A 23,574-nucleotide genomic window follows, 5' to 3' on the forward strand; every position below is an offset into this window, starting at 1 on the left:
GCTTTAATAATAAAACATATAGATGCTAACAATGGATCACAAGTGATTTATGTAGTTTTTATCGTTTTTATTTCATAGGTGTGTTAGCTAGGGCATTCATCTCCAATTACTTAGACAATGTAAACAAATAAATAGTAATTATTATACTTCACTTGTCTGAACAACGTAGCTCCCCCTCTGGATTTCAGGTGGCTTAACATCTTAAAAGCATCACATTTGATTGATCCATTTTGAATGTTGAAGTACGAGTTGTTCTTGTTTTTATTTTAAAGTTTTAATTGCAGAAAAGTGTTATTTCTTCAGTCATATACAGTGTACAATAATGTGTCAAATGTGACATGCCTTGTATTCTTTTCATCGCTTGAATGAATTAAGTTTCTATCTTAAAAATAGTCCCAGATGTTTGAAGATGATACATATTATCTGCACGATGATTTGATTATGTGATCCAATCAAAAGATGAGGTGAAAAGTCAAAAGGTTAAATAGTTCATCTTGTGGCCTGGCTTATTGTTTACGTCTGTGTTTATTTTGCTGGGTTATTGCTCTACTCTTGATATATTAACAACCACAGAGCCACATATTGACACCATACTATGAAGACAACATATTCTTCAGCTTTTGATCAGACTGTTCACAGAGATTCAAGTCATTTTAAGTGAAGCGTCTTTTATATTTATCAGTACGCTGCGTGTTTCTAATCTCCACAGATAATAAATACATCTTCAGATTTATAAGCATGCTTCATTATTGTTATCTCTACAGGTGATACATATATATATATATATACCTCTATACGTACACACTTAACCCTGCCTACAATAGACCTGATAAGATTTCTTTAGTTTGTCAAGTACTGTGAGTTAGATAATGGTGCTTTGCTTTCATGGCCTTGAAGTCACATCGAGTCAAACAGCAGGATTTGTTATTCTTATTTCTCTCGATTTCTCAGCTTTTCTCTGTTTTTATTTCTTTTGAAAATCATTTCAAAACCAAGCTGCTAAATGCTGAGTGTGATGGCCAATTCTGTAGTTAATGTCTATGTTTTAAATCGTGGTGCCTCTGTTCTCGTACTAATGAAATAATGAACTGCGTGATACATCTTCATGCATCTTAAATCAAACTTCAGCACTTAATTATTATTTGAATGTACACTCAATCAGAGAGAATAAAGTCACTTTCTGGATGGATGATTAAAGGGTAGACTCGCTGATCATTTAGATGATTTTTACTTTTGGCCTTCCTCACATTTTTGTTTAGTGGATCATCATATTTTAAATAAATTGAAATATAGAATGCCTTTGTAAACAGTCAAACAGAAGGTAATTGGTATAATCCAACTTTCCACCTGTGTTTGTCTTTCTTGTCTCCTCCTTTTTCTCGAGTCATCAACAGGAACATAAACAACACCCGCTTCTGTTTGTCTTGCTGCAATAGCAGTGAATGAGTTGTAGATTAAGAGCTTAGCTTGAAGGTGCACAGAGTCTATGATAGCATTCAGACGTCTGTGTGTTAAGCCAAATTATCTTTTACCATTTTAAAAGGAGCGTCTTCTCCTCACCATTCAATCTATCAGCTCCATTCAGTCCTGTTAGCTTTGATTGAGGCCTGTGCTACGGGCTGCTATTCATGTCCAACCGTAAACAGAAAAGGGTTGCCGTGTGTGGTGTGTGTGTGTGTGTGTGTGTGTGTGTGTGTGTGTGTGTGTGTGTGTGTGTGTGTGTGTGTGTGTGTGTGTGTGTGTGACTGTGTGTGTCTATGCTGCAGCCTTTTAAAAAGAGGTGTAGAATCCACAATACTCTTTTTTTTTAACTTTTTTTTTCTGTCCATGTCAGGCTTTTCCTGCATTATGAACACACACTCTCTCACACACACACACACACACACACATAGTGAAGCCGACCTACAGAGGATCAGTCATGCTAGAGGTCGTCTATGGGCCAACTTGACATTGTTGTCCATAAGCTGCTTTGAAGCAAGAAAAGAAGTTTAAAGGACAATTCCGAATAGTTTGTACAAGAAAAGGCGTTCTCCCGTCACTTTAAGGTCGGTGTCGGTGAGCCGGGCTTTGTGAGGGAGGAGGGAGGGCGTCGACACAATGTGAATAGAAACTGCAATTGATTTGCTAATGATAGCGTATTCAGTTTTAATACGATGGATCTAACAACCTTATCCTTCTCCGTATTGGAACGTTTGGAAGCAAATTGGCTTCGTAAATTGATTCAAGTGAAGGTGAACTGGAGCCAGCCGTGCCTGATGTCGTCTCACACTGCGGAGAGATGATTTGAGATAAACCTGATACAGTTGTTCATGTGTGTTTTGTTTCTTGGAATTTCTGAAGCTAACCAAACTATAATGTTTCAATACTTGGTAATATATCTTTGATTACGGTTCATCAAATGATTAAAATGTAATCAATGCACTCCCCTTATGTCAGCAGCGAAGGATTTCTACCTGCCAATATGTTCATATCTAGATTTTTACAGGCAGACTCTCTCTCTGATAAAATAATATTGTATTTACCTGCTTCAGTTTGTATGTTTATTATATTCATCTGATTTATACATCATTTATTTATTTGTAAAAAAAAAAAAAAAGAAGGAGTGTTTTATTGTTTTGTGAGGATGTTCTCGGCTCACATGCTTCTTCTGTTGTTGAAAAGGATAATGAATAATTCAGCTGTGGTTATCTGGTGAAATTAAATAAATCAGTTATCTTCTCAAGAATGCACAATAATGAAGTCAATGAGTTTCTTTTTACATTTGACTTTTTTTTTCCCACATTCAGTCCATCCAAAAACTGCTTTAGCGTGCAGAACAGGTTATCTTAATACTGGTAACATAACTAATTCTTAATAAATAATAAAACTAAAAGAAACACACATCAGCCATTTCATAGGTAAAAATCACTGAAGCACTATTATGATATCCTCTGGTGTTATTTCCAATCAAGCTAACATTCACACTCTATCATAGCTTGTTGTTAGTATTTTAAAGTTCATTATGATATGGAAATAATAAAAACAGTCATTGGGACATGCTGCGTATGTGACACAAATGGCACATAAATCCAGATGTGACTGGCTCTAATGAGCATCTGTTGACGATAATCCAGCTGATAAATGACTTTTAGAAGCTTTAAACCCTTCAGCTAAAATATCTCTGCATGTGGAGTTTAATTTCAACATGACATCATGAGATGTAATGAAGTATCAGGGAGCAGTGTGGTAGCTTAGTGCGGCAGCATCGTACTCCCAGTGTCATGTTGATTGAAATCCAGAGCACGGCCTTCCTCTCTGTCTGTCTTCTGTTTAAGAAAAACAGAGAAATGATCAAACAAACAGACTGGTGCAGGTACTGTTAAGAGTGATAAAGCTGGAGACAGCTGTGAACACAATCAGTGGCCTTCCTCTCTGTCTGTCTTCTGGTTTGAGTCGCCATGTTGTTGCTCTGCAGTAACAGTGGGAATCTCAGCATGAATGTACAGGTAGATCTCAGTGATCGCACATCACACAGCTGCTCCCTGTTACTGTGAATGGATGTCATTGGGTTTCAGCTGTTTCTGACTCTCAGACCCTCAATTTCCTCCAGCAGAAATCGGTATGAGTGTTGTCTGTCTGTCTGCGCAGGATGGATGCGGGTTGGAGGACTTTTTACCATGGCAACGACTAATGCAGTATGGATGCAGGGACTGAGCCGTGCCTATTGTTGTAATAATGCAGGATTCATGGAGGGCAGGTGAAATGCCATGCAGGCTTTTCTTTAAAATGAGTAAGGAGTGCTTTTGATGTCGAGGGTGGACAACAATAAATCCCACTCGGCTCTGCGATCAAATGGGATTCCTGTATTAGTTCAGCACCACAGCTTCCTTTCTGTTCAGCTCTCTCTCAACAGTTTTAGGCGACAAAAAAAAAAAACCTCTCCGTCATGGCTTCCTATATATTTCATTATAGCCCCAATTCACTTCTCCTGCACATTGTTTCCTATATCGGCTTATACTGCCCAATCCTCATAATCCCACTGTAGTCTGAGTCAAATATCTAGTCCCTGCAGTGTCCTCCCCTCACCTTCTTCAAGGATGGGATTTCTGTTTCCTCCTCTTCACACGCTGGATTACAACCAAGCAACTTTGAAAAGTGACACCTAACAGGTTAATGCAGGGTTTTGATTAGTCCCTTTCTGGTTTACACTGTGTTCTGGTCATGTTTTTGGCCCTAAAAATGTGTTATATTCCACGGTGATGCAATGTTTGCGTGTCATGTGTGAAAAGACATCCAGACGGTGCTGAAATATGCAGTATATAGCAAACTACAAAAGTATAGACATCAAGAGTAGGGCTTCTTGGTAGTTGATTTTAAAGCTAATTCATCCATGTTCTGCAGATCATTGCAGGCCTCATTTTCTATCTTTATCATGACATCTTACATACACAACTCAAGTTGTGGATTATGCATTCAAATAAATACAGTATACGTTGTGACACTGTAAACACATCGAGGCGTCTGCAGCTCTACAGTTTCTTCAGATGTAATTACTTGTTTGGTTTGAAGACTGTGTGAGAGTCAAGAAGGCCATAAGTCACAACCCTCTTCATGAGAGCTTCAGTTCCAAACAAACATTCCTACAATGTGGCTCTGTCTTTTGCGCCTCCCTGACCTGTGCTGCTGTCGTGTGTGTGTGTCCCTGTGTGAGGGGGTGTTTGTTTTGTCTGCCCCTATCTATAGCTCTGTCCTGCCCCTTTCTTTCACAGTTAGAGAAAGGAGCCACACCCCTCAGGCCTTGGCCTAGTGCGTGTGTGTGTGGCGTTTCGCTCTCTTGGGATTTGGGGATTTGTTCTGCAGTCTCTGTTTCTCAACAAGAGCGGCTGCTGCACAACAAGCAAACACATCGACTTCTTCATTAAATGAACACAGGAAGTTTGACAAAAAGATGTTATTTACATTAAAGGTAAACACGCATACACATATTGGCTTTTGTACGTTTATTCTTGTAAAAGAAAACAATCCTCATCATGAGGCACTCTGCCTACTCAGTCCTATTTTAACATCAAGCCTGCACACATCTTATAGGAAATAAATGCATTTACAGATAGAGGCATGTTAATGAAAATATGCAGTATAAGGAGCATTGCACATGTATATGTTAATGCAAACAAACACATGAGATTGTACATAAACACATATGAAAACAATGTGCCCTTGCCCTGGAAATATTAACCCCCAGGGTGGCCGACACCTTGGGAGACAAAACCCCTGTTTTTTAAGCACTTGTGTTTGTTATTTCTGTTATCCTGCATGGGCTCTGTGTTATTATGGACTCGCCCACTGTTCAGTGTGAGCAGAAGTCACATACAAACCTGTACTCACGTCTGCAGTTTCCTTACAAACATGCTTTACAGTGAGCCAGATGAGTGTAACAGAATAACAGTCAGTTTAGGTTTGTTTTGGATGCACACAAGAAAAACAGTGAAGGGGGGCGTTTATTCGGTCAAAGGCTACAGGGATATTTTGTTAATAATATAAACCTGACAGTTTTATTATGGGAATGTTTTTTTTTTTTTTTACCAGCGTCATTCATTTTAAAAGATGATGGGTTCATTTTTATCAGTGAAGAGATTTATACTGTAAGCTCTTACTTAAAGTGAAGTGACCCTGAATTGGTGCAGTACATGATGTTGGATAGCAGCTAAATATCATCAGCGAATTCAATTGTTGTATAACGTACTTGTTGAGATATTTCCTGCATTGTGAGCTTTCGTCACATTTTTTCTGACTACTTAGAACAAATATTTATTGAATCCTATCTGTTGTACCCATAGACTGTGAATATATTCTTGTACGTCTCAAATTTGCTTTATATCTGACACCATATTTGTGCACATACAACAAATTAATCTTTAAAGTCACATTATGTTTCATCTAGAAAAGTGCTGTCTCCATGTTTATACCAATCTGCATTTATCAATAAATTGCAGGTGTGAATTCTCATCCAGTGAACTCCTCGTACGCCTCAGTGGAGCTTGAAACGGCCTCTCCAGCTGGAAGAACGAGTGCCGTGTGGGCTCCCTGAAGTGGTGCAACACCGGGTCATTGGAGAGCCACAGCGTGTTTGGGAACAGAACAGTCTGTGTTTTTTTTCCCCCAGCCTGTTGGCTGAAGGGCCGTTTCACAGGGAACGTGGATTAATCTTTGGCGGGATTTCTCTGGGATCAAACTAAAATTGGATGTTTAACCTCACGTGTCCTACAGCTGAGTGTTTTCTGCTGATAGACCAGAATAGAGAGGATTGAATTTGACCCACATTGGGTTAAACATCACATTCTCTCAAATGTACTTAAACTAACTCCATAATGAAAGGATAAAATTAATGTGAGTACACACATACTTTCTCCAGAACCTTCAAAAAAATATGGAAGTCATTTCATAATGTTCCATTAATGTTTCCCTCTATGTAAAAAATACGCTGTTGCTGGGCCTCTGTTGTTTCCCAATAAACCACTTTATTATGTGTTATAAATAAAATATTTTCAACCCAACAGGACTGATGAAGTCTCTGCATGTTTCCCCGTTCACTTGATGTATGCTTAAAAAACGAAACATACTTTTAAAAATCCATGTTACATTTTGAAGGAAAAAAAACTGAGCCATTACCTGAGACCTCCTGACTTAAAGGCTAATAAACTGCATTATCCTTATATTGGGCTGAATGTGGATTCACTTGACGTTGCATTTCACACACACAAATAAGCAGTGCATGTGGTTTTAATAAAAATGCATCAATGTGATCTGTTTTCTTATTATCAGAAAATCTTTATTCAAAATAAGATGCTGCTTTCAGTGAGATCTTTGTCATAGATAAACTTGATGCGTTGAGAGTTTGGAGAATCATTTCCACATATCACAGTTTAGACTTGAGGATAGTTTGAAGTCACGGTAAAAAAGAATTTGAACCTTCAGTTCATAGTCTTGATCAAGTTACCACAGCAGAAAGTTTACAGTCTGGTCTGATTAATGCTTCACTGCAACCTCTCTTAAAGAAACAGTCATCTCCTGATGTCATCATTGAAAGAGGACATCATGTTATCACTGGGATTGAGCTACATGTGAGGGCATTGTATGATAAATAATAATATTATAATAAATACATCACAGAGATGTTTTCATAAACCGTGGAGAGAAACACAATGATTCAGGATGAGTTAACAGCTCTGGTCCACAGTTCAGTGCAACAATACAAAATGTACAATATTCATACATGAAAATATGAAAAGCATTCTTCTTTAATACTTACATAAGATATAAATCATGATATAAACATCTATGATTTCAGAATAGTTTTGTTAATCTTACTTTCCTTATTCAGTCAACTGAAGTTTTATTTATCAGTTTGAAAAGTGGGAACACTTTTATTATTCAGAAAATTATTTTTACACTCTATTTTTTAAGAGATTGTCTTTATGATGAACTGATTTAAGGGTTACCATCTTAACTAAGCATGACTTTCTATCTTTCTTTCTGTTTAGAAATCAAATCTACAATGATATTTTAAAATGTATTTAATGTAGAATCCTTTTCCTAATATTTGCACCCACAACTACTGGCTTTAGTGTTTAATGTTGAGGAAATAAAGGGACATGTAGGAGAACAAGTGCCAATTTGAAAGAGGAAAAAAACATGTCATATTTAAACAATTTTTAGAAGAATCCATCGAGTTATTGGTCATTGGACTTTTTCATCACACTAACACTTTACCTTTGGACTGATATATGTTAATAATCATACAAAATGCAACCCAGAATATGATGTTTTCCTGTTTTCTGGAGTTACTCACTGTGCTGTGATTTCATACCTGCCTGGTTATACCAGCATGTTCCTGTGAAATCACGTGACTGCATGAGCCGCGCCATTCGACTTCACAAACCACGGCTGTATATTTCACTGACTGACAGCAGTAATTCTCACCGTGGTTTGAAAGCCATTCAAAAATCAAATCCATCACGCTCAGTTACGGTAATTTTCCATGTTGCAATCTTATGACACAGGGTGGACACATTCTAGGTAGTGTGCTCACATGTTGTGCATACTCACTGTGTTGATATAATTCATGTTTGTCCCATCCTGGGACTGCTGCACAGACTGTTTTGAATTAGAGTTTGGCTTTCAGTCACCTCTTCCACCCACATACTGTAAATAATGGTGAATGAAACAGCCTGCAGGCAGATGACAAGAGAGGATTTTACCTTTGTTTCCCAGGATATTGTTAGCTGTTGAATGAAGGGACAGTGTGTGGGTATCACATTACCTGCCTCCATCTTTTATAACAGAGAGATTAAGGGGCCTAATTATTAAGGATCTGCTATGTATATAAATCTCCTATGTATCCATCCTCTAGCTTTTGTTGAGCCATAGAAAGTGGCTGAAAGTCATCAGAAAAGGAATAGCCAACACTGTGATCTTATGATGAAGTGCAGATCACACTGTTCACTCAGCTGTGCCAGTAGATCACACATCAAGTGAATGTGGACTTTAGGACTTGAGAAACATGAATCTCATTCTATATACTTCTAAATAATTACCCCTTCTTTAATGCGTGCGATGTTTCATCAATAAAGCCTGTAACACAATTGCTTGAACTCAGATTCTCTAACATTATAAAACGGTGATAATGCACTTCCTTGACTATTAGCTTGTGAGACTCAGTATAAATCAAAACACTTTATGTTGGAAACAGACAAGTCTGCATGACTCATTAATTCATCCATTCCTTCATCTAAAAAAATGCAGAAGTGCCCAAACCTGAAGACTGACTTTAGCTTCATTCCTTGTAATGACAAAAATGTTAATAAAGGCTGATGGTTAATGAATAATTTACTTGCATGCAATTTCATTCCCTGTGTTTATTTACTTCCACTTTACTATTATAACAATAATCTGTGTCCGGTTAAACTTTTTATGTTTGCAAGGTTTATTGTGTAATTTAACATTTGATCGCCTAGATTTTAAAATTGCAAATACATAGAGTGTGTACAAGCTCAAATTAAAATAACATTTTGTTGCTTGGAATTGACTTTCCATGTTTCAGATCAGTATTTATGTCCATTATTGTGGAGTAACTTGCTTTTAAACAAGTGATTGTAATTGTTCCTTCTCTTTGGTTAGGGAATACTAGTGCCCTTTTTCTTTTGAAACGCTCACTCTGAATAGGTAGAAATATATAGGCCTATATATATATATACATATATATATATATATACTATATAGTCTTTTTTCCAACTTCAATAAGTGTAAAATGGGGAAAGGAATCGGATTTCCCCTTTCTAGTCCGCCGGAACTTCATTCAATTGTGTATTCATACTCATGATGTAGACAATGATTTATGCCTGATTTTTGTTCTAAAAATAAATTAAAAATCACATCCAATATATGTCATTTTGAGATTAATAAAATTCACGCATCGACTCGTGAGATTGGTGCGTTTGTGACTTTTATTCAGATGTTTGTGTCTATTTTATTGTAGCGCACGGCAGGATATGTGACTGCTAGAGGTGTTCTACGGTCTATATAAAAGAGCCGCCATCTTACATTTTTCAGTCTCTGCTGTTCCGGCCAAGTCAACATTTACTGACTAACGGAGGGAGTGGACGAGGGCTCCCGGCTACACTCGTCCTCACATATTCCTCGACTTTTACATTTCTGAGTGGTTTTTACTCACCGGGATCCGAGTGGACGGACTTTCTGTGTTAACTGGGGTAGGCTTCATCATTTAAACTATTGGCTTCACCTAGTTTCTCCATCTTTTATGACCGGGCTGAACGTCAGCAGGAATGGATCCGCTGGTAGTGTGCGGGCCGACCGGGGATGCTGCCGCCGCCGCAGCTGCCTTCATGGCAGATAATTTGGATGAGTCTGCCGCCGTTTAGTAGGAAAATACGCATTTTAAACGCTACATTAATTTAATTTATAATAACACATCCTATGTTTGGGTTATATAGACCGTAGTTACCAAGTAACGTTAGCTTAATGCAGCGGACGGACTCACAGCTGGCCACATACCACCAGTCTGACTCATTCTGCTCGGCGTGTTTGCAGCTGGTTTAATTGAACAAAGTCGAGTTATTGGATAAAGATTTACCCCCGACATCGTGGGCATGTTTACAGGTTTATGTTGAAAAGTCAAAGCGATCAAAGCAAAGTTGAGCCAAGACGACCATGAAGGGCCACGAAAACAATCAGTCCGAAGTTTAGTTTCAACTTCGTTAAAGGTTGTTAGAAACTTTAAAGGACAGTAAAGTGAGTTGATAACATAACCGCACTAAACTTTTACTTATGATGGTTTTTATTGTATTTTGGCTTTAAGGTTATTGAGAGGGTGTTTTACAACAGTCCATTTAAACAAAGACCTAAATATCCTCCCAGTCGTTTTGCTTGGAGAGGAAGACGAGGAGGAGCCACAGCGTGAAATCTGAGTCAAGAAAGTCGGGGCCAACAAGCAGCTATGGGGAACAGGGAGGGGGGGCAGCACTGTTATCTAGTGTGTGTTGTTGGTCTCTTTTACATTTTATTAAGTGTTATTTCCTATGTTTACTTTCTCATACAGTACTTTCGCACATCCAGAGCTGTGTTTGGGGGAACCACGGGGTTAAAGTTGAATTACATGACCTTCATGAAGATGGAGAAAACAGCAGAAACGATGGTTTCGTTAAAGAAGACGTGGTGGAGGGACTTTTAGATGTTTTTACACATCTAATTACATTTTAGTGTCATTGGAATGATGTTTCCGTATGAAATGGAGAGATTGGGGGAGGATGATGTTGACTTTTGATATGTTTTAGTTTTCAAAGCTTTGCAGTACATCCGTTTTTTTTTTAACAGACTTGAGTGCAGGGTGGATTTTGTTAAAATAAAAACTAAATTAGTTTAACCAGTCTGGTGTTTCATGTCCCAGAAATCGCTGCATATTCATTGTCTCTCTGTTAGTTGTAGAATTGCTTATTCGTAACAAACCTCGTCAGCAAAATGTTCTTTGTGCATTAAAATGTTTTAACGGAAGCGTAGGTGTAGGTTTCCTCTGAGACAGGTAGTGGTTTGTTGTGAAATCATTTACCTGAAAAACGGATGCCGAGAACCTCTACTGTGGTATCTTGAGTCCACATGAACAGGATTTTATTTTTTTATATCCACGCTAATACCATCATGGTGATGGTAATTTATATAATTACAAAATGACGTTTTCTTATTTAATCAATTTTCCCATGTTACAAGGTAATGAAGATATTTGTTTAATAAAGGTTAAAACGACAAATAAGTTAAAAAAAATATATGATTTTTTGTTTTTGAGAATACGTCTTGAAGAAGTTTTATGTCCATATATTTTTAGATTGGTAAAATGAAAAGTTGCTGGGGTTTTCCTGGAGCGTCCTGTGTCTCAGTGGGCACCCATCATTTTGCAGTGGAGATGGAGCAAACACTGCAGCGGCTGCAGGCATTGAGCTCATTGTTTTGTTGGCAGCCAGCAGTGAGTGCTGCTGACCCTGCACATTATGTGGCAAGCACTGAAAGCTGTGGCAGCTCCCGTCTCACTGCCGGGGCCAATAATGCAGCTTGTTTGGGTCATTTACTCATATGGATGTATTGAACTCTGTGTTTTTTCACTTGAGAGGAAGTCGGCTGTGCTAGAGTCTGAGATGGATTTAACTCTTTTGAAGTCTTATTATCAATACACCCCCCCCCCCCCCCCCCAACTCAATCACTGCACATTTCCTCTTATCAATTCATTTTGTGGCAAAGTGTTTTGAGAAGAGACTTTAAAACTAGACAACAAATGTCTGCAGTTGAAGATTAAACTGCTGTTTAAAAGAAATGTTTCATACTCTAAAATGTTGTTTTGTTGACATGGCAACAAGAAACTTTGTCGTTTCTACATGTGGTAAACCTTGAGTCTCAGCTTGCTCTAATTTGATGACAGAGGGCTATTTTCTTTTTCATAGAGAGTAAATAGGTTTGAGAGTTCATTTTTAGTTCATTCAAATTCTAATTATAAATAGATATAATTTGCAACAATTATTTTGTCTTTTTTTCACCCACATTAAATATGAAAGAGAAGATACTCGTTTAGCAGAGAGCCCTTCAGCCAGAAGGTGCGTTTAGCGGCACGATATCTCCTATACAGATTACTTCCACACGTGCTCAGCTAGCTGCTGATGTGTTTTAGATAATTGGTTAAACTTTGGCACTTAAACTATGTGTCCGCGGTCTCAACCGGAAGGTTAGGGGTTTGATCCCCAGCTCCTGCAGCAACATGTCCGATGTGTCCTTGGGCAACACACTCAACCCTTAATTATTCCCGCTGCTTTGTCAGTGGCGTATTCATGTGTATGAATGGGATTAGTTACTTTACATAGCAATCTCTGCCCTCGGTGTGTGAATGGGTAGGTGTGACATGCGGTGTAAAAATGCTTTGAGTAGTCAGAAGACAGCTATACAAGCTCACCATTTATCATTTACCATATGCATGATCTCCAGCGATCTCTTGAGTCCATTTATTTACAAGGTGTTACGTGTAATTATTTTGGTTGATAGTTCAATTTATCGCAACACAACAATCTGGGCAATAAATAACTTTCTAACTAATTTTAACTATTAAGTGTAGTATCAAGAAAACCCCCAGCGTGTATAACATGAAAAAACACAGGTTTCAGCAGAATGACATGTGTATTTTAAACAGTCCTCTTTACATCCGTCATCAAACCACTCGTTTTTGTGCTTTCACCGGTGAAATACAATAATAATCTTCGTCCATGCCGTGCTTTTGATAATTGAGACAGTACCACATTGTGGTATTTAATAAATATTTTCTAACTGCCCTTCTCGATATGAAGTGCATGTTTTTCTTGACTTTGTTGAAAACAGGCTGAAGCTCTCTATTCTTGGCCTTCCTGCTTCGTGCTGGAACAGTTATCCTGTCATTTGAGTTTTGTCCTGGGACTACAGTCCTGTGGTTCTACTTAACCTCATAGTTCTGTGTGTCTGTGCCCAGGCACAAAACAGCTCCATTTACACAAGGGTGTAAAGAGAATAAAATGTTTTAAATATTTTTAAATACTCCTTTGTATAAATATTGTGACTTCCTTCTGTTACATATACCTTGACTCACCACATACCCCAGCCAGGAGAGCTATCTAACTCTGACTGTTTTGTCATGACTGTTGGTCGTTCATTAGTCATCTGGTTTCAGTTAAGGCTTTTAGATGGACTCTGCACAGCTCTACATATGGGGCTTCAAAGAAACCTGTCTTTGAGTTTGTTGTGGCCAGGCCGGGTCCTGTCATCTAGGAACTTTCACCGAAATGTTTTGTTTGTTTTAACGGTCAGAGTCTGACTGTATTGAAAAACTATCATTTGTGTGCCTCAATTGGAGACCAGACTTTGCCTGTTTGCCCATCAAAAACCGATCGTTGGCTCCGTTTTCAAAGCCAGATGAACAGCCTACATTTTCCACAAGTGCAAATGATAAATGGTTCCAGTGTGTGCTTTGATTGAATGTTTGATTTTGTATGCTGCTTTGTATGGTACAAAGCATTTTGTATGGGGCATGTGGCTCCCATTAGGGCAGGGCTAGGTTATGCGAGGGCAGGCCTGCAAATGTTGGAGGATGGTGTGTGAACAGTAAATTTCTGTTGGTGCCTTTGTGGTTAGGAGACGCAGTCTTGGAGCCTGACTCAAGATTGAGCTTTAATGACAAAGCTGAGCTGGGGCATTGTGGGTGCCAGAGGAGGAAGTAATCCAGAGCAAAAGTTTAGAATCTTTGGGTGCTTCAGCCCATCTCCACTCTCTAAATACTCCAACATATTTACAGGCTCTCACAATGTCTGCCCATCTCTCTCTTTTTTTTAAAACAATTTCATTTAATTCAAATCTATTTCCATCTTCCATAAATATCCTGTATTTGTACATGAAATTGAAAAATGTGAGGATATTGAAAAACACCTAAGAGTAACTGCAGAGTCGATCTGACTCAGACAAGCCACACTCTGTGCAGCTTGAGCTTGGCAAAGAAATAGGAAAGCAAAAGAAACCTTTTGAGAGTTGAAAACATGGCTGACTGGTTTCTCTAAGCAGCAAAAACAAATAAGTAGGTTTCTCTAGAGGAACAGTACAGAGATTCACATGGACACATTGACACAGCCTTATGAAAGAAATGTTATTTTTTGAAGAAGATTATTCAGTTTTGAAGTAATGTCTCTGGTTAGTATGTGAGGCAAAAGTTACACACAGCTGCTTGAAAGAGAAGAATTACCTGATGCCCGTAGTTATCGTTGCTTAGAACCTTATTTAATATGAACTCTACATCTGTGGCTGAATTAATGATTTGTCTGGCACAACTGTGTTTCATGCAGTCTTTCTAAGTTAATTGGCTATTTCACTGACGAGAGGTGATTTCACATTTTGTTTCATCCTTCACAACCTCCAAAATCAAAATAATGTCATTACCCTCAAAACGCAGTGCGCCCTTTTCAAAAATCTTACAGATACAAGATAAATCAAATGATAATTCTGGTGGTCATTTTTTTTATATTTCTGTCATCGACATCAAACCTCCCCTTGTTGCTACATCTGACCTTACTTCAGTGACAAAGCCTCACACCTGTTGGATCGAGCCTCGCAGCAAAGAAGTGTCTGTTCTGAATTTGAATCTAACACGTTGACTGTGTACAAATGAAAAGTAACCTTCCCCATAAAACCCTTTGTGTTTGGTATTTGTCATTTAGTTTAGAGTTTACCAACACAAGGCTGGAGTCATATTTACACTTGAACTATTTACTTGTTGCTGATGTCAAATGAAGGCCAGAGGAAAGCATAAACAATGTGTAGTTTGGTATATTTCATGTGTAATGTAAATTGTTTTTGTACCAGTGTGTCTGCAGGTCTGTGGTTTGATCTTAGTCTAGTGCTTTTTGATGAGGGTTAGTGGGTTGTTAGTCACCTCTGCTATCACGAGTAAGGTATGAATGAAACCATGACTCTTCTTTTCCTCTGGTAAGCCTCACTAGTATTTAAACATGTCCAGACTGGTGTGCTGTAAGTGAAAGGGATTTAGTCTGTACTTCACTTCAGAATTCATTAAGGACTAACCACGGATTTATTTGGAAAGGGTTTGACAAAAGGATTTCTGAATCTGTGGATAAACAACTCCTGTTTACTGTCTCTTTTTAGCTGGGATTTTCTTTTACATTTTTCCAATTTCCTGCTTTGGGTTGTTACTGTCTTAACATTTGTCTCTGACTATGAATTGAAAACTCCTCTGTCTAAATTTCCTTGTTTTTCTCTGAATTAATCCCCTCTCCCTTGCTCTACCCCTCCTGCCATAGCCTGTGTTTATTTTCCTGCAGAGTGTGGGTTCAGCTTCAAAGCCAGCTCAGGAATGTCTATGCCCTCCTCCCTCCTTTTCTCTCCACCCAGTTCTCCACTTCCCCCGTCCTTCCTCACCTAAATAGTTGCTAGCTGCTACACTTAATGGTGGCTTTGTGTGTGTGAACTGCTGTTGTTTGCACGCCTAGCTTCAACAGAGGAGGAAATCCAAGAGTGGGAGGGGGCAGGAAAGGAAAGCAGGCGCTTGACATTTTCTCTCAAACTAATTCTGATACTTCTGCTTTGGTTCATTTGTGTTTAATATATATACCTGATGTTTAAGTGAAGGAAAGAGGACTAGAAGTAAGCAGTAGAGGGCAGGAACAATGGAGGGTGAGACTTACTAATTTAATTTTCCTTTTTGTTGTTACAGATCAGGAAGCTGTGTTGGCCGCAGTTTGAGAAAGGAACATGGCTTCCCAAGGTGAGTTAACTGTTTGAAGTTAACCGTGTGTCACACATACTCCTGCTTTATAGGCATTGATCTAATGATTTGGACTTTTCAACAATGTGTTAAACTTTGCTGCAGTTTAAAACGGCCCCTTCCCCTGCTGCAGATTTATGTTCTCATTACAGCAAAGTGAAATTGTTATTGATTTGAATTTGGAGAAGCAGATCCCCTCAATGATGCATCACACATGGAAGAAAATGGGTTAAAACAACAGCCTGAAAAGCAGATCAAAAATCGATCTGTTCCGGTCCCACTCATAGAACGTATAACAACGCCAACTTCAATTAACAATGTAGAAATGACAACGTTCAAAGGCTTGTGTTTTTTTAATTACTTGTGGGCTTTTTGCCTTTTATGAGTTAGGACTGCTTTGAGAGTACAAAGAAATAAAGGAAGAGAGTGACGAATGACATGGACTAAAACACATCGGGACCAGGAGTTGAACCTGGGACCAGTGCGACAGGACTGCCACCCAGCAGTCAAAAGTTTTTACATACATTTTGACACAAATAATTGTGGATTCTGAGACAACATTAAAAACTGCTTCTAGCTGATTTTTTCCTTGCTTCCTTTCCTTCCTTCCTTAAATCTTTGTTTCTCTTTCCAGCTGATCTGATGGAGCTGGACATGGCCATGGAGCCAGACCGTAAGGCTGCAGTCAGTCACTGGCAGCAACAGTCTTACCTGGATTCAGGCATCCACTCAGGAGCCACCACAACCGCCCCCTCTCTCAGCGGGAAGGGCAACCCTGAAGAAGACGATGTGGACAACCAGGTCATGTATGAGTGGGAGCAGGGCTTCAACCAGAACTTCGCCCAGGAAACGGTGCAAGGTTGGTCAACTTGCCTAGAATTAATTGTTTTAAGCAAGATCAAATATTTGACACTTTCCAAAATAAGCAGCTTGCATACCAAAGTGTGAAACCAAACAACCTGCTTCTGTCTCTTGTAGACATAGATGGTCAGTACGCCATGACGCGTGCACAGCGGGTGCGTGCAGCAATGTTTCCAGAGACTCTTGAGGAGGGCATGCAGATCCCCTCGACACAGTATGACGCAGCAAACCCAACCAATGTCCAGAGGCTGGCAGAGCCCTCGCAAATGCTCAAACACGCTGTGGTCAATCTAATTAACTACCAAGACGACGCTGAGCTGGCAACCAGAGCCATACCAGAACTCACCAAACTTCTCAATGATGAAGACCAGGTGACTATCCATGAAACGCTTGTCTAAGTTTGTATTCCATTTTCTTTTCTTCTGAACTAACACGTGTCCATCTTCCACAGGTTGTTGTAAACAAAGCGGCCGTGATGGTCCACCAACTTTCAAAAAAAGAAGCTTCTCGCCACGCCATCATGCGCTCCCCTCAGATGGTGTCTGCTATCGTGAGGACCATGCAGAACACAAACGATGTGGAAACAGCTCGCTGCACCGCAGGGACACTCCACAACCTGTCCCACCACAGAGAGGGCCTGCTGGCTATTTTTAAGTCTGGAGGAATACCAGCCCTTGTTAAAATGCTGGGGTATGTGTGTGTGTGTGTGTGTGTGTGTGGGGGGGGGGGGTGTACTTGATTCAGGGGCTTTTTTATCATTAATTTCCTCTTTTTGATGTTGTACAGTTACCCGTTACAAAAAAGCAGAAGCATCATTGTTATGCTCTTATTAATAAAAATGGCTTTGTTTCATGTTACCTACCACAAGAGAAACATACCTTTTTTTTAATTGACTCTAAACTCATCAAAGGCAGAGGATATTTGAGGATGGAGCTCAGAGAATCCCTAATCTTATATCCAATTGTGGTTATTTTCTAGAGGAGCAGTAATGTAATAAGCCTCTGTTTGTTCTTCAGTTCACCAGTGGACTCTGTCCTCTTCTACGCCATCACCACACTCCACAACCTCCTCCTGCACCAGGAAGGAGCCAAGATGGCCGTCCGTTTAGCCGGGGGTCTACAGAAAATGGTTGCTCTGCTCAACAAAACTAATGTCAAATTCCTGGCCATCACCACCGACTGCCTCCAGATTCTGGCCTACGGAAACCAGGAGAGCAAGGTAAGGGGTTAGGGGGAGGAGTGAGGTCAGATGGTAAAAGTTACTTCTTTGAGATTCGACATTGGCCCTCGGGACATTACCTCACATGTTTTGTTTTTCTTTCCTTGTAGTTAATAATACTGGCCAGTGGTGGCCCCCAGGCGTTGGTCAACATCATGAGGACTTACACCTATGAGAAACTGCTCTGGACCACGAGTAGAGTCCTCAAAGTTCTGTCGGTCTGCTCCAGTAACAAGCCGGCCATCGTAGAAGCTGGTATGTTTACTATTCTATCATTAGAGATGGCAACATGAGCTTATATTATTAAAAGCATTGTAAACAAGCTGTGTATGCATTGAGGATTTGTATTCCTTCTTGATTTAAACGCATGTACAACAGGGACACAAACAATCAGAAAATACAGTTCTTCAGTTAACAGTTCAGATATGAAATGTGTTGTGGTGTTGGGACTTATCATGTACGATAAATCACAAGTTCTCCATCTTTGTTGTTTTGTTCAGGAGGCATGCAAGCTCTTGGACTCCACCTTACAGACCCCAGCCAGAGACTGGTCCAGAACTGTCTCTGGACTCTCAGGAACTTATCAGATGCTGCCACCAAACAGGTGATAAGAATTTCCCCTTTTCCCTTGTTAAAATATGTAAGGAAAGATGGTGATAAGTGACCTAATAGTTCCCACTTCATCTGAGCACTAAACATTCACAATGCCCTTTATATTGTGTGCTCACCTTTCCTCTGTGTTTCTCTGCAGGAGGGAATGGAGGGTCTGTTAGGAACTCTTGTCCAGCTGCTTGGCAGTGATGACATTAACGTGGTGACATGTGCTGCTGGCATCCTGTCTAACCTGACCTGCAACAACTACAAGAACAAGATGATGGTCTGCCAGGTGAGCACCCACATGTACACTTCATGTACTCTCAAACTGAAACTAAATCTCTGGTGTTTCCATTAATCTGTGATTCATCTCTCTGTAGGTTGGAGGAATTGAGGCGTTGGTTCGCACGGTGCTGCGGGCTGGAGACAGAGAAGACATCACAGAACCGGCTATTTGTGCTCTTCGTCACCTCACATCCAGACACCAGGACGCTGAGATGGCACAGAATGCAGTCAGACTGCACTACGGACTGCCTGTTGTCGTCAAATTACTGCACCCACCATCACACTGGCCACTCATTAAGGTACAGACACATGTATACACACACACACACAACAGCCAGCCGCAATCTGCCACGTTTGCAAGCTTTCATACTGACGGCTACCCATGTTTCTAGTAAAAATTAGTTTACACTTGACCTCACATTTTTTCTTCCCCAGTCCAATGTAGAAGCAGAATGTGTCTGAGTCCTGGCCTCTAGTGTATTGTAATGTTTATTGATGGGCATGTAAAAAAGCATTTGTTGAGTTCTGGTCTTATTGTTGCAGAATAGAAAAAAAAGCTTGTTCCAAATTACAAATGGGGTCATTAGTAACAAGTTAACTTTTCAAATGAAAATAATAAATACATTATGTAATTTAAAAAAAAAAACTGTGTATGCAACTCAGAAAATAACTTGAAGCTTTTTTTCTTGATCACATTTTACTGACTGAAGTTGAAATGTTTCTTCATCAGGCTACTGTTGGCCTCATCCGTAACCTGGCTCTGTGCCCTGCAAACCACGCTCCTCTGAGGGAGCAGGGAGCCATCCCCAGACTGGTTCAGCTGCTGGTCAGAGCACACCAAGACACGCAGAGACGCACCAGCATGGGAGGCACACAGCAGCAGTTTGTGGTAGGTACACACACACACACACACACACACACACACAAAGACCTCAACAACAAACCACATTGTGATACAATTAATGGGATGTGCAGCTCAGTATTGCCCTGCTATCATTCAACCCAGGAGAACCCAGAGATCAATAATTGAACCCACTCACTGCATGTTTATTTTGGAAGGGTTCCTGACGGCGCCACACATTTAAACTCAACTGAGCTTTTTTTTTTTTTATATCAGGAGGGAGTTCGTATGGAAGAGATTGTGGAGGGCTGTACAGGAGCACTTCACATCCTCGCCAGAGACGTGCACAATAGAATAGTCATCAGAGGACTCAACACCATTCCACTGTTTGTACAGGTAAAAACCAACTTCAGATATCTGTTACTGCTTGCTGCGTTCATGAGTGAGCACTGTGAGTCTGAAGAATTATTGAATGTAATTCTGTTTGTGTTTGTGTGTGCAGCTGTTGTATTCTCCCATTGAGAACATCCAGCGTGTGGCAGCGGGAGTCCTGTGTGAGCTGGCCCAGGACAAAGAAGCTGCTGAGGCCATTGAGGCTGAGGGAGCCACGGCCCCTCTCACAGAGCTGCTACACAGCCGCAACGAAGGAGTTGGTATGTTCACAACACTTAATTTGAATAATGCAGCAATGTCGATTTGGGGAAAGCCAGTACAACTCTGAGATTAGTGCTTATGATTAGATAAAACCACCAATGTAACTAATGTAGGGATTAGATTTTTGTGATCTGTGAGAGAGGTTGTTTATTTGTATGACTCACCTGTCATCTGTCCCCCTCTTCAGCCACCTACGCTGCTGCAGTTTTGTTCCGTATGTCAGAGGACAAACCCCAGGACTACAAGAAACGCCTCTCAGTAGAACTCACTAGCTCGCTCTTCAGGACAGAACCAATGGCCTGGAATGAGGTATAAAGCTCTTTAAATTCAACCATGTGTTTTTTAAATGACTTGCCAGTCTATTTTCATAGAAGTCAGGTGCTTGTGCATTCTGAGGTGTAAATAAAGGCCTCTCTTCTGTGTGTTTCTCTGCAGACTGGAGACCTAGGTTTGGACATTGGAGCTCAGGGAGAGCCTCTAGGCTACAGACAGGAAGGTAGGTGACCTCTGGCTGGCTTGGGGTGGGGGGGGGCTCCCAGGGAAAAACGCAGGAGGCGATGAAGAAGTTACAAACACACAAACGGGAAGGCTGCACCAAAAATTGTTTTATTTGATTTTTCTTTCACTAATTGGCATACAGTCTCAGTTCTAGGTGGTTGTGTCTCTCCTGTTGTGTTTTTTTCCTGATAACATGGGCCTCCATTGCCTCCCCTCAAGTAGACACAACAGATCTGTCACAGTCCAATGTCTAAGCCCCATTTTTCCATCTTTGTTACTGCTCATGAAAACTTGAGTCATTTGTGGAGGGCATTCATACTTTTTATTGAAGACTGAGATAGGAGGAAACCTAATACTGCAGGACCTTTGGACTGTGTACTGATCAGTAGGCTGAGGGTCTGACCGTCTTCTGTTCCTCCAGCACTAACTGCTTTAATTGCCAAATAAAAATCAACTCTTGAATTTGTAGATAAATCAGACACAACAAGAGTGAAACTCCAGGTGTCAGTTAAACGCACCACGACTCACAGAGCGCAGAGTGTGCTGGAGGCTGGACAGTGTGCTGTGTTGTGTTTGAATGATCGTACTACTGTGTGACCGCTTGGTTTGTTAACATGCTTCTAACAACTGCTCTGCTTCCCCCGCCTCTCCTTCACCTACTCCTTCCACAACCAGACCCCAGCTACCGTTCCTTCCACTCAGGGGGTTACGGAGGGGACCCGATGGGTATGGAGCCCATGATGGACCACGATCTAGGTGGGGTCCACCACCCTGGCCAGGACTACCCTCCTGTAGAGGGTCTGCCTGACCTGGGACATGCCCAGGAACTGATAGAGGGCCTGCCACCGGGTGACTCCAACCAACTGGCCTGGTTTGATACCGACTTGTAAATACCAAGACCATCATTACACTACACTTTCTACTAGGTAAGAATCCTTCACACGCATGGGTCATGTGTTAGCTGTTATAACAGCGGACCAGATGTAAAAATAGGTGCAGACTGTAGAGGTTTTCTGTCTGGATTAAATGTTGGGGAGGGGGAGGGGTAGGTTTACTCACTGTGGCTGCTGCATGTTCAGACTGCTCCTAATTACAAAGCTGTGTGATGTGGTGTGTGTGATGTTGCACTGCGTTTGCTCTGTGTGTGTGGTCTTAAACAACGCCTGTGTCCTGTCTCCTTCCTCTCACCTCCCTGTTTTTCTCTTATTTCCTTCCATTGCAGCTGTATCATGTGATCTGGATGAACCTGCATCGTGATTCGCCCATATGGAGGAGGCGGGGTTTCAGAAAGTGCCTGAAGACGACTCAACAACAACAAGCAGAGTTTCCTGTCTATGGGAACTCCATTGGGACAAACTAGATTGAAATGCGGTTCTGGTCTCTCAGCCTGGAAGAGGGCTGATTTTAAATCCTGACATAACACATGGATTCTGATCTCAACAGTTAATATTTTTGAAATTCCCTTTTATGTATTTTGTTTAACATTCTTACTTCTTTTGGTTGTTATACTTTTTTTTTTATTCTGTTTTCCTCAAGTCTGTAATGGTACCAACTGATTTTAGCTTGCTTTTTCTTTTCATTTTTCTGAATTATTATACTCATCTCTTGTTTTTGCAGTCCCTTGTATTTTAAGTCTCTGGTAGTGTTGAGTTTTTTTTTAGTGGTAATGCTCCATTAAAATAAAGAATCTGATCACATTTTAAATGGTGTCCAAACACTAAAGTTAATCAGTTGAACTGTATTCTGATGATCAAGTGTAACATTGTGTAGCTTTTGTATAAAAAAACATGAATTGGAAATCATGGTCCAAATATCAAGCTATTTTCTTGCTTTAAAGGTGGACACTGATGTGTCTCTGCTGTTCCAAAGGGGGTGTAGCTGACCTAGCTGGAGGGGTGTTGCTGTAGAAGGACCAGGTGGAGAAGGGATCTTATTGGTCTGCTGTTACTTAAGGGAGGGGGTAGCGTGACGAGCTGGTTGCTGTAGCCTGCTGTGTTCTGAAACAATAAAATGGACTGTCATTTCACCTGGATGACTCTTTATTATTTCACTTACACCTGACCCGAGTTTTGATTTACACTTAATTTCTAAATACTTCAGCCTCATCACATGTTTTCATGCAGACAGCTCCTCTAATTTTAAATAACCCTTAAACTATACTTCCTATGCTAAAAATGACCACAGTCTTAAACTTTTGGTCTGTGCTACCATGCACAACATCCTTATCTGTGGGCATCAGAAGTCCTGATAACGGACGGTTCACAGTAAGTGATGGTTATATAAAAGCAGAGAGTGACCATTGTAGTAATTTAAAATTCTGTGATTATGTCACATAGAAAGATATATAAGATGTCAGACTCGCGAATTAAAGTCCAATGGTGCATGATGGTTTTTATTAATGGTCTAGTGTAAAGATGAATCAAGCAGTCTGCTCTGTGACAGCCTGAATTAACTCTGGGGCTGTAATACTGTGTGCTCGGATGGACACTGCATGGATGTTATGATTGAGCTGTCAAATTATTTAAGTGACACAATATTTATTTCTGTCACTGATCCAATTTGTAAATCTGTTGAGTCATAAAGAGGCCTGAAGTGAGCACTCAGCACAGAGTCAGATCCACTCGTGTCAATACTGTGAGGTGTCAGTCTCTGGAACAGCTCAAACTGATTCATATGAAGAAAACATGAATTCAAACAGTCACAAGAGTCAATAACAAAGAACATTGATGTGTTCACATCCAGTACAATTAATAATAGAATTAAATCAATAAATAGAATCTGCAAATAACTAATG

General features: G+C 40.2%; 1 protein-coding gene across 2 annotated transcripts; it reads left to right on the forward strand.

The window, feature by feature from the left end:
- Window positions 1–9,576: 9,576 nt before the first annotated feature.
- On the forward strand, window positions 9,577–22,806 carry ctnnb1 (catenin (cadherin-associated protein), beta 1). Of its 2 annotated transcripts, XM_061051088.1 has the most exons (17): window positions 9,577–9,746; window positions 15,779–15,829; window positions 16,464–16,688; window positions 16,808–17,061; window positions 17,142–17,380; window positions 17,707–17,908; window positions 18,019–18,163; window positions 18,409–18,512; window positions 18,660–18,794; window positions 18,883–19,086; window positions 19,518–19,676; window positions 19,905–20,024; window positions 20,131–20,281; window positions 20,470–20,591; window positions 20,718–20,778; window positions 21,456–21,706; window positions 22,003–22,806. In XM_061051088.1, exons 2-16 carry the CDS (start codon window positions 15,817–15,819, stop codon window positions 21,668–21,670), a joined length of 2,349 nt encoding a protein of 782 aa, XP_060907071.1. In that variant the 5' UTR covers window positions 9,577–9,746; window positions 15,779–15,816; the 3' UTR covers window positions 21,671–21,706; window positions 22,003–22,806. The 2 variants fall into 2 exon arrangements, with proteins under 2 accessions (XP_060907071.1, XP_060907072.1); XM_061051089.1 differs by lacking the exon at window positions 21,456–21,706.
- Window positions 22,807–23,574: the final 768 nt, after the last annotated feature.

This window comes from Labrus mixtus, chromosome 11 (genome assembly GCF_963584025.1).
Source record: "Labrus mixtus chromosome 11, fLabMix1.1, whole genome shotgun sequence".
NCBI classification, from domain to species: Eukaryota; Metazoa; Chordata; class Actinopteri; order Labriformes; family Labridae; genus Labrus; species Labrus mixtus.

Excerpts from the sequence above, each read along its gene's own strand:
- ctnnb1 (XM_061051088.1), top strand. Across the intron at positions 18,795-18,882 it reads ACAAGATGATGGTCTGCCAG|GTTGGAGGAATTGAGGCGTT; the intron begins GTGAGCACCCAC and ends ATCTCTCTGTAG. Across the intron at positions 20,779-21,455 it reads TCTAGGCTACAGACAGGAAG|ACCCCAGCTACCGTTCCTTC; the intron begins GTAGGTGACCTC and ends TTCCACAACCAG.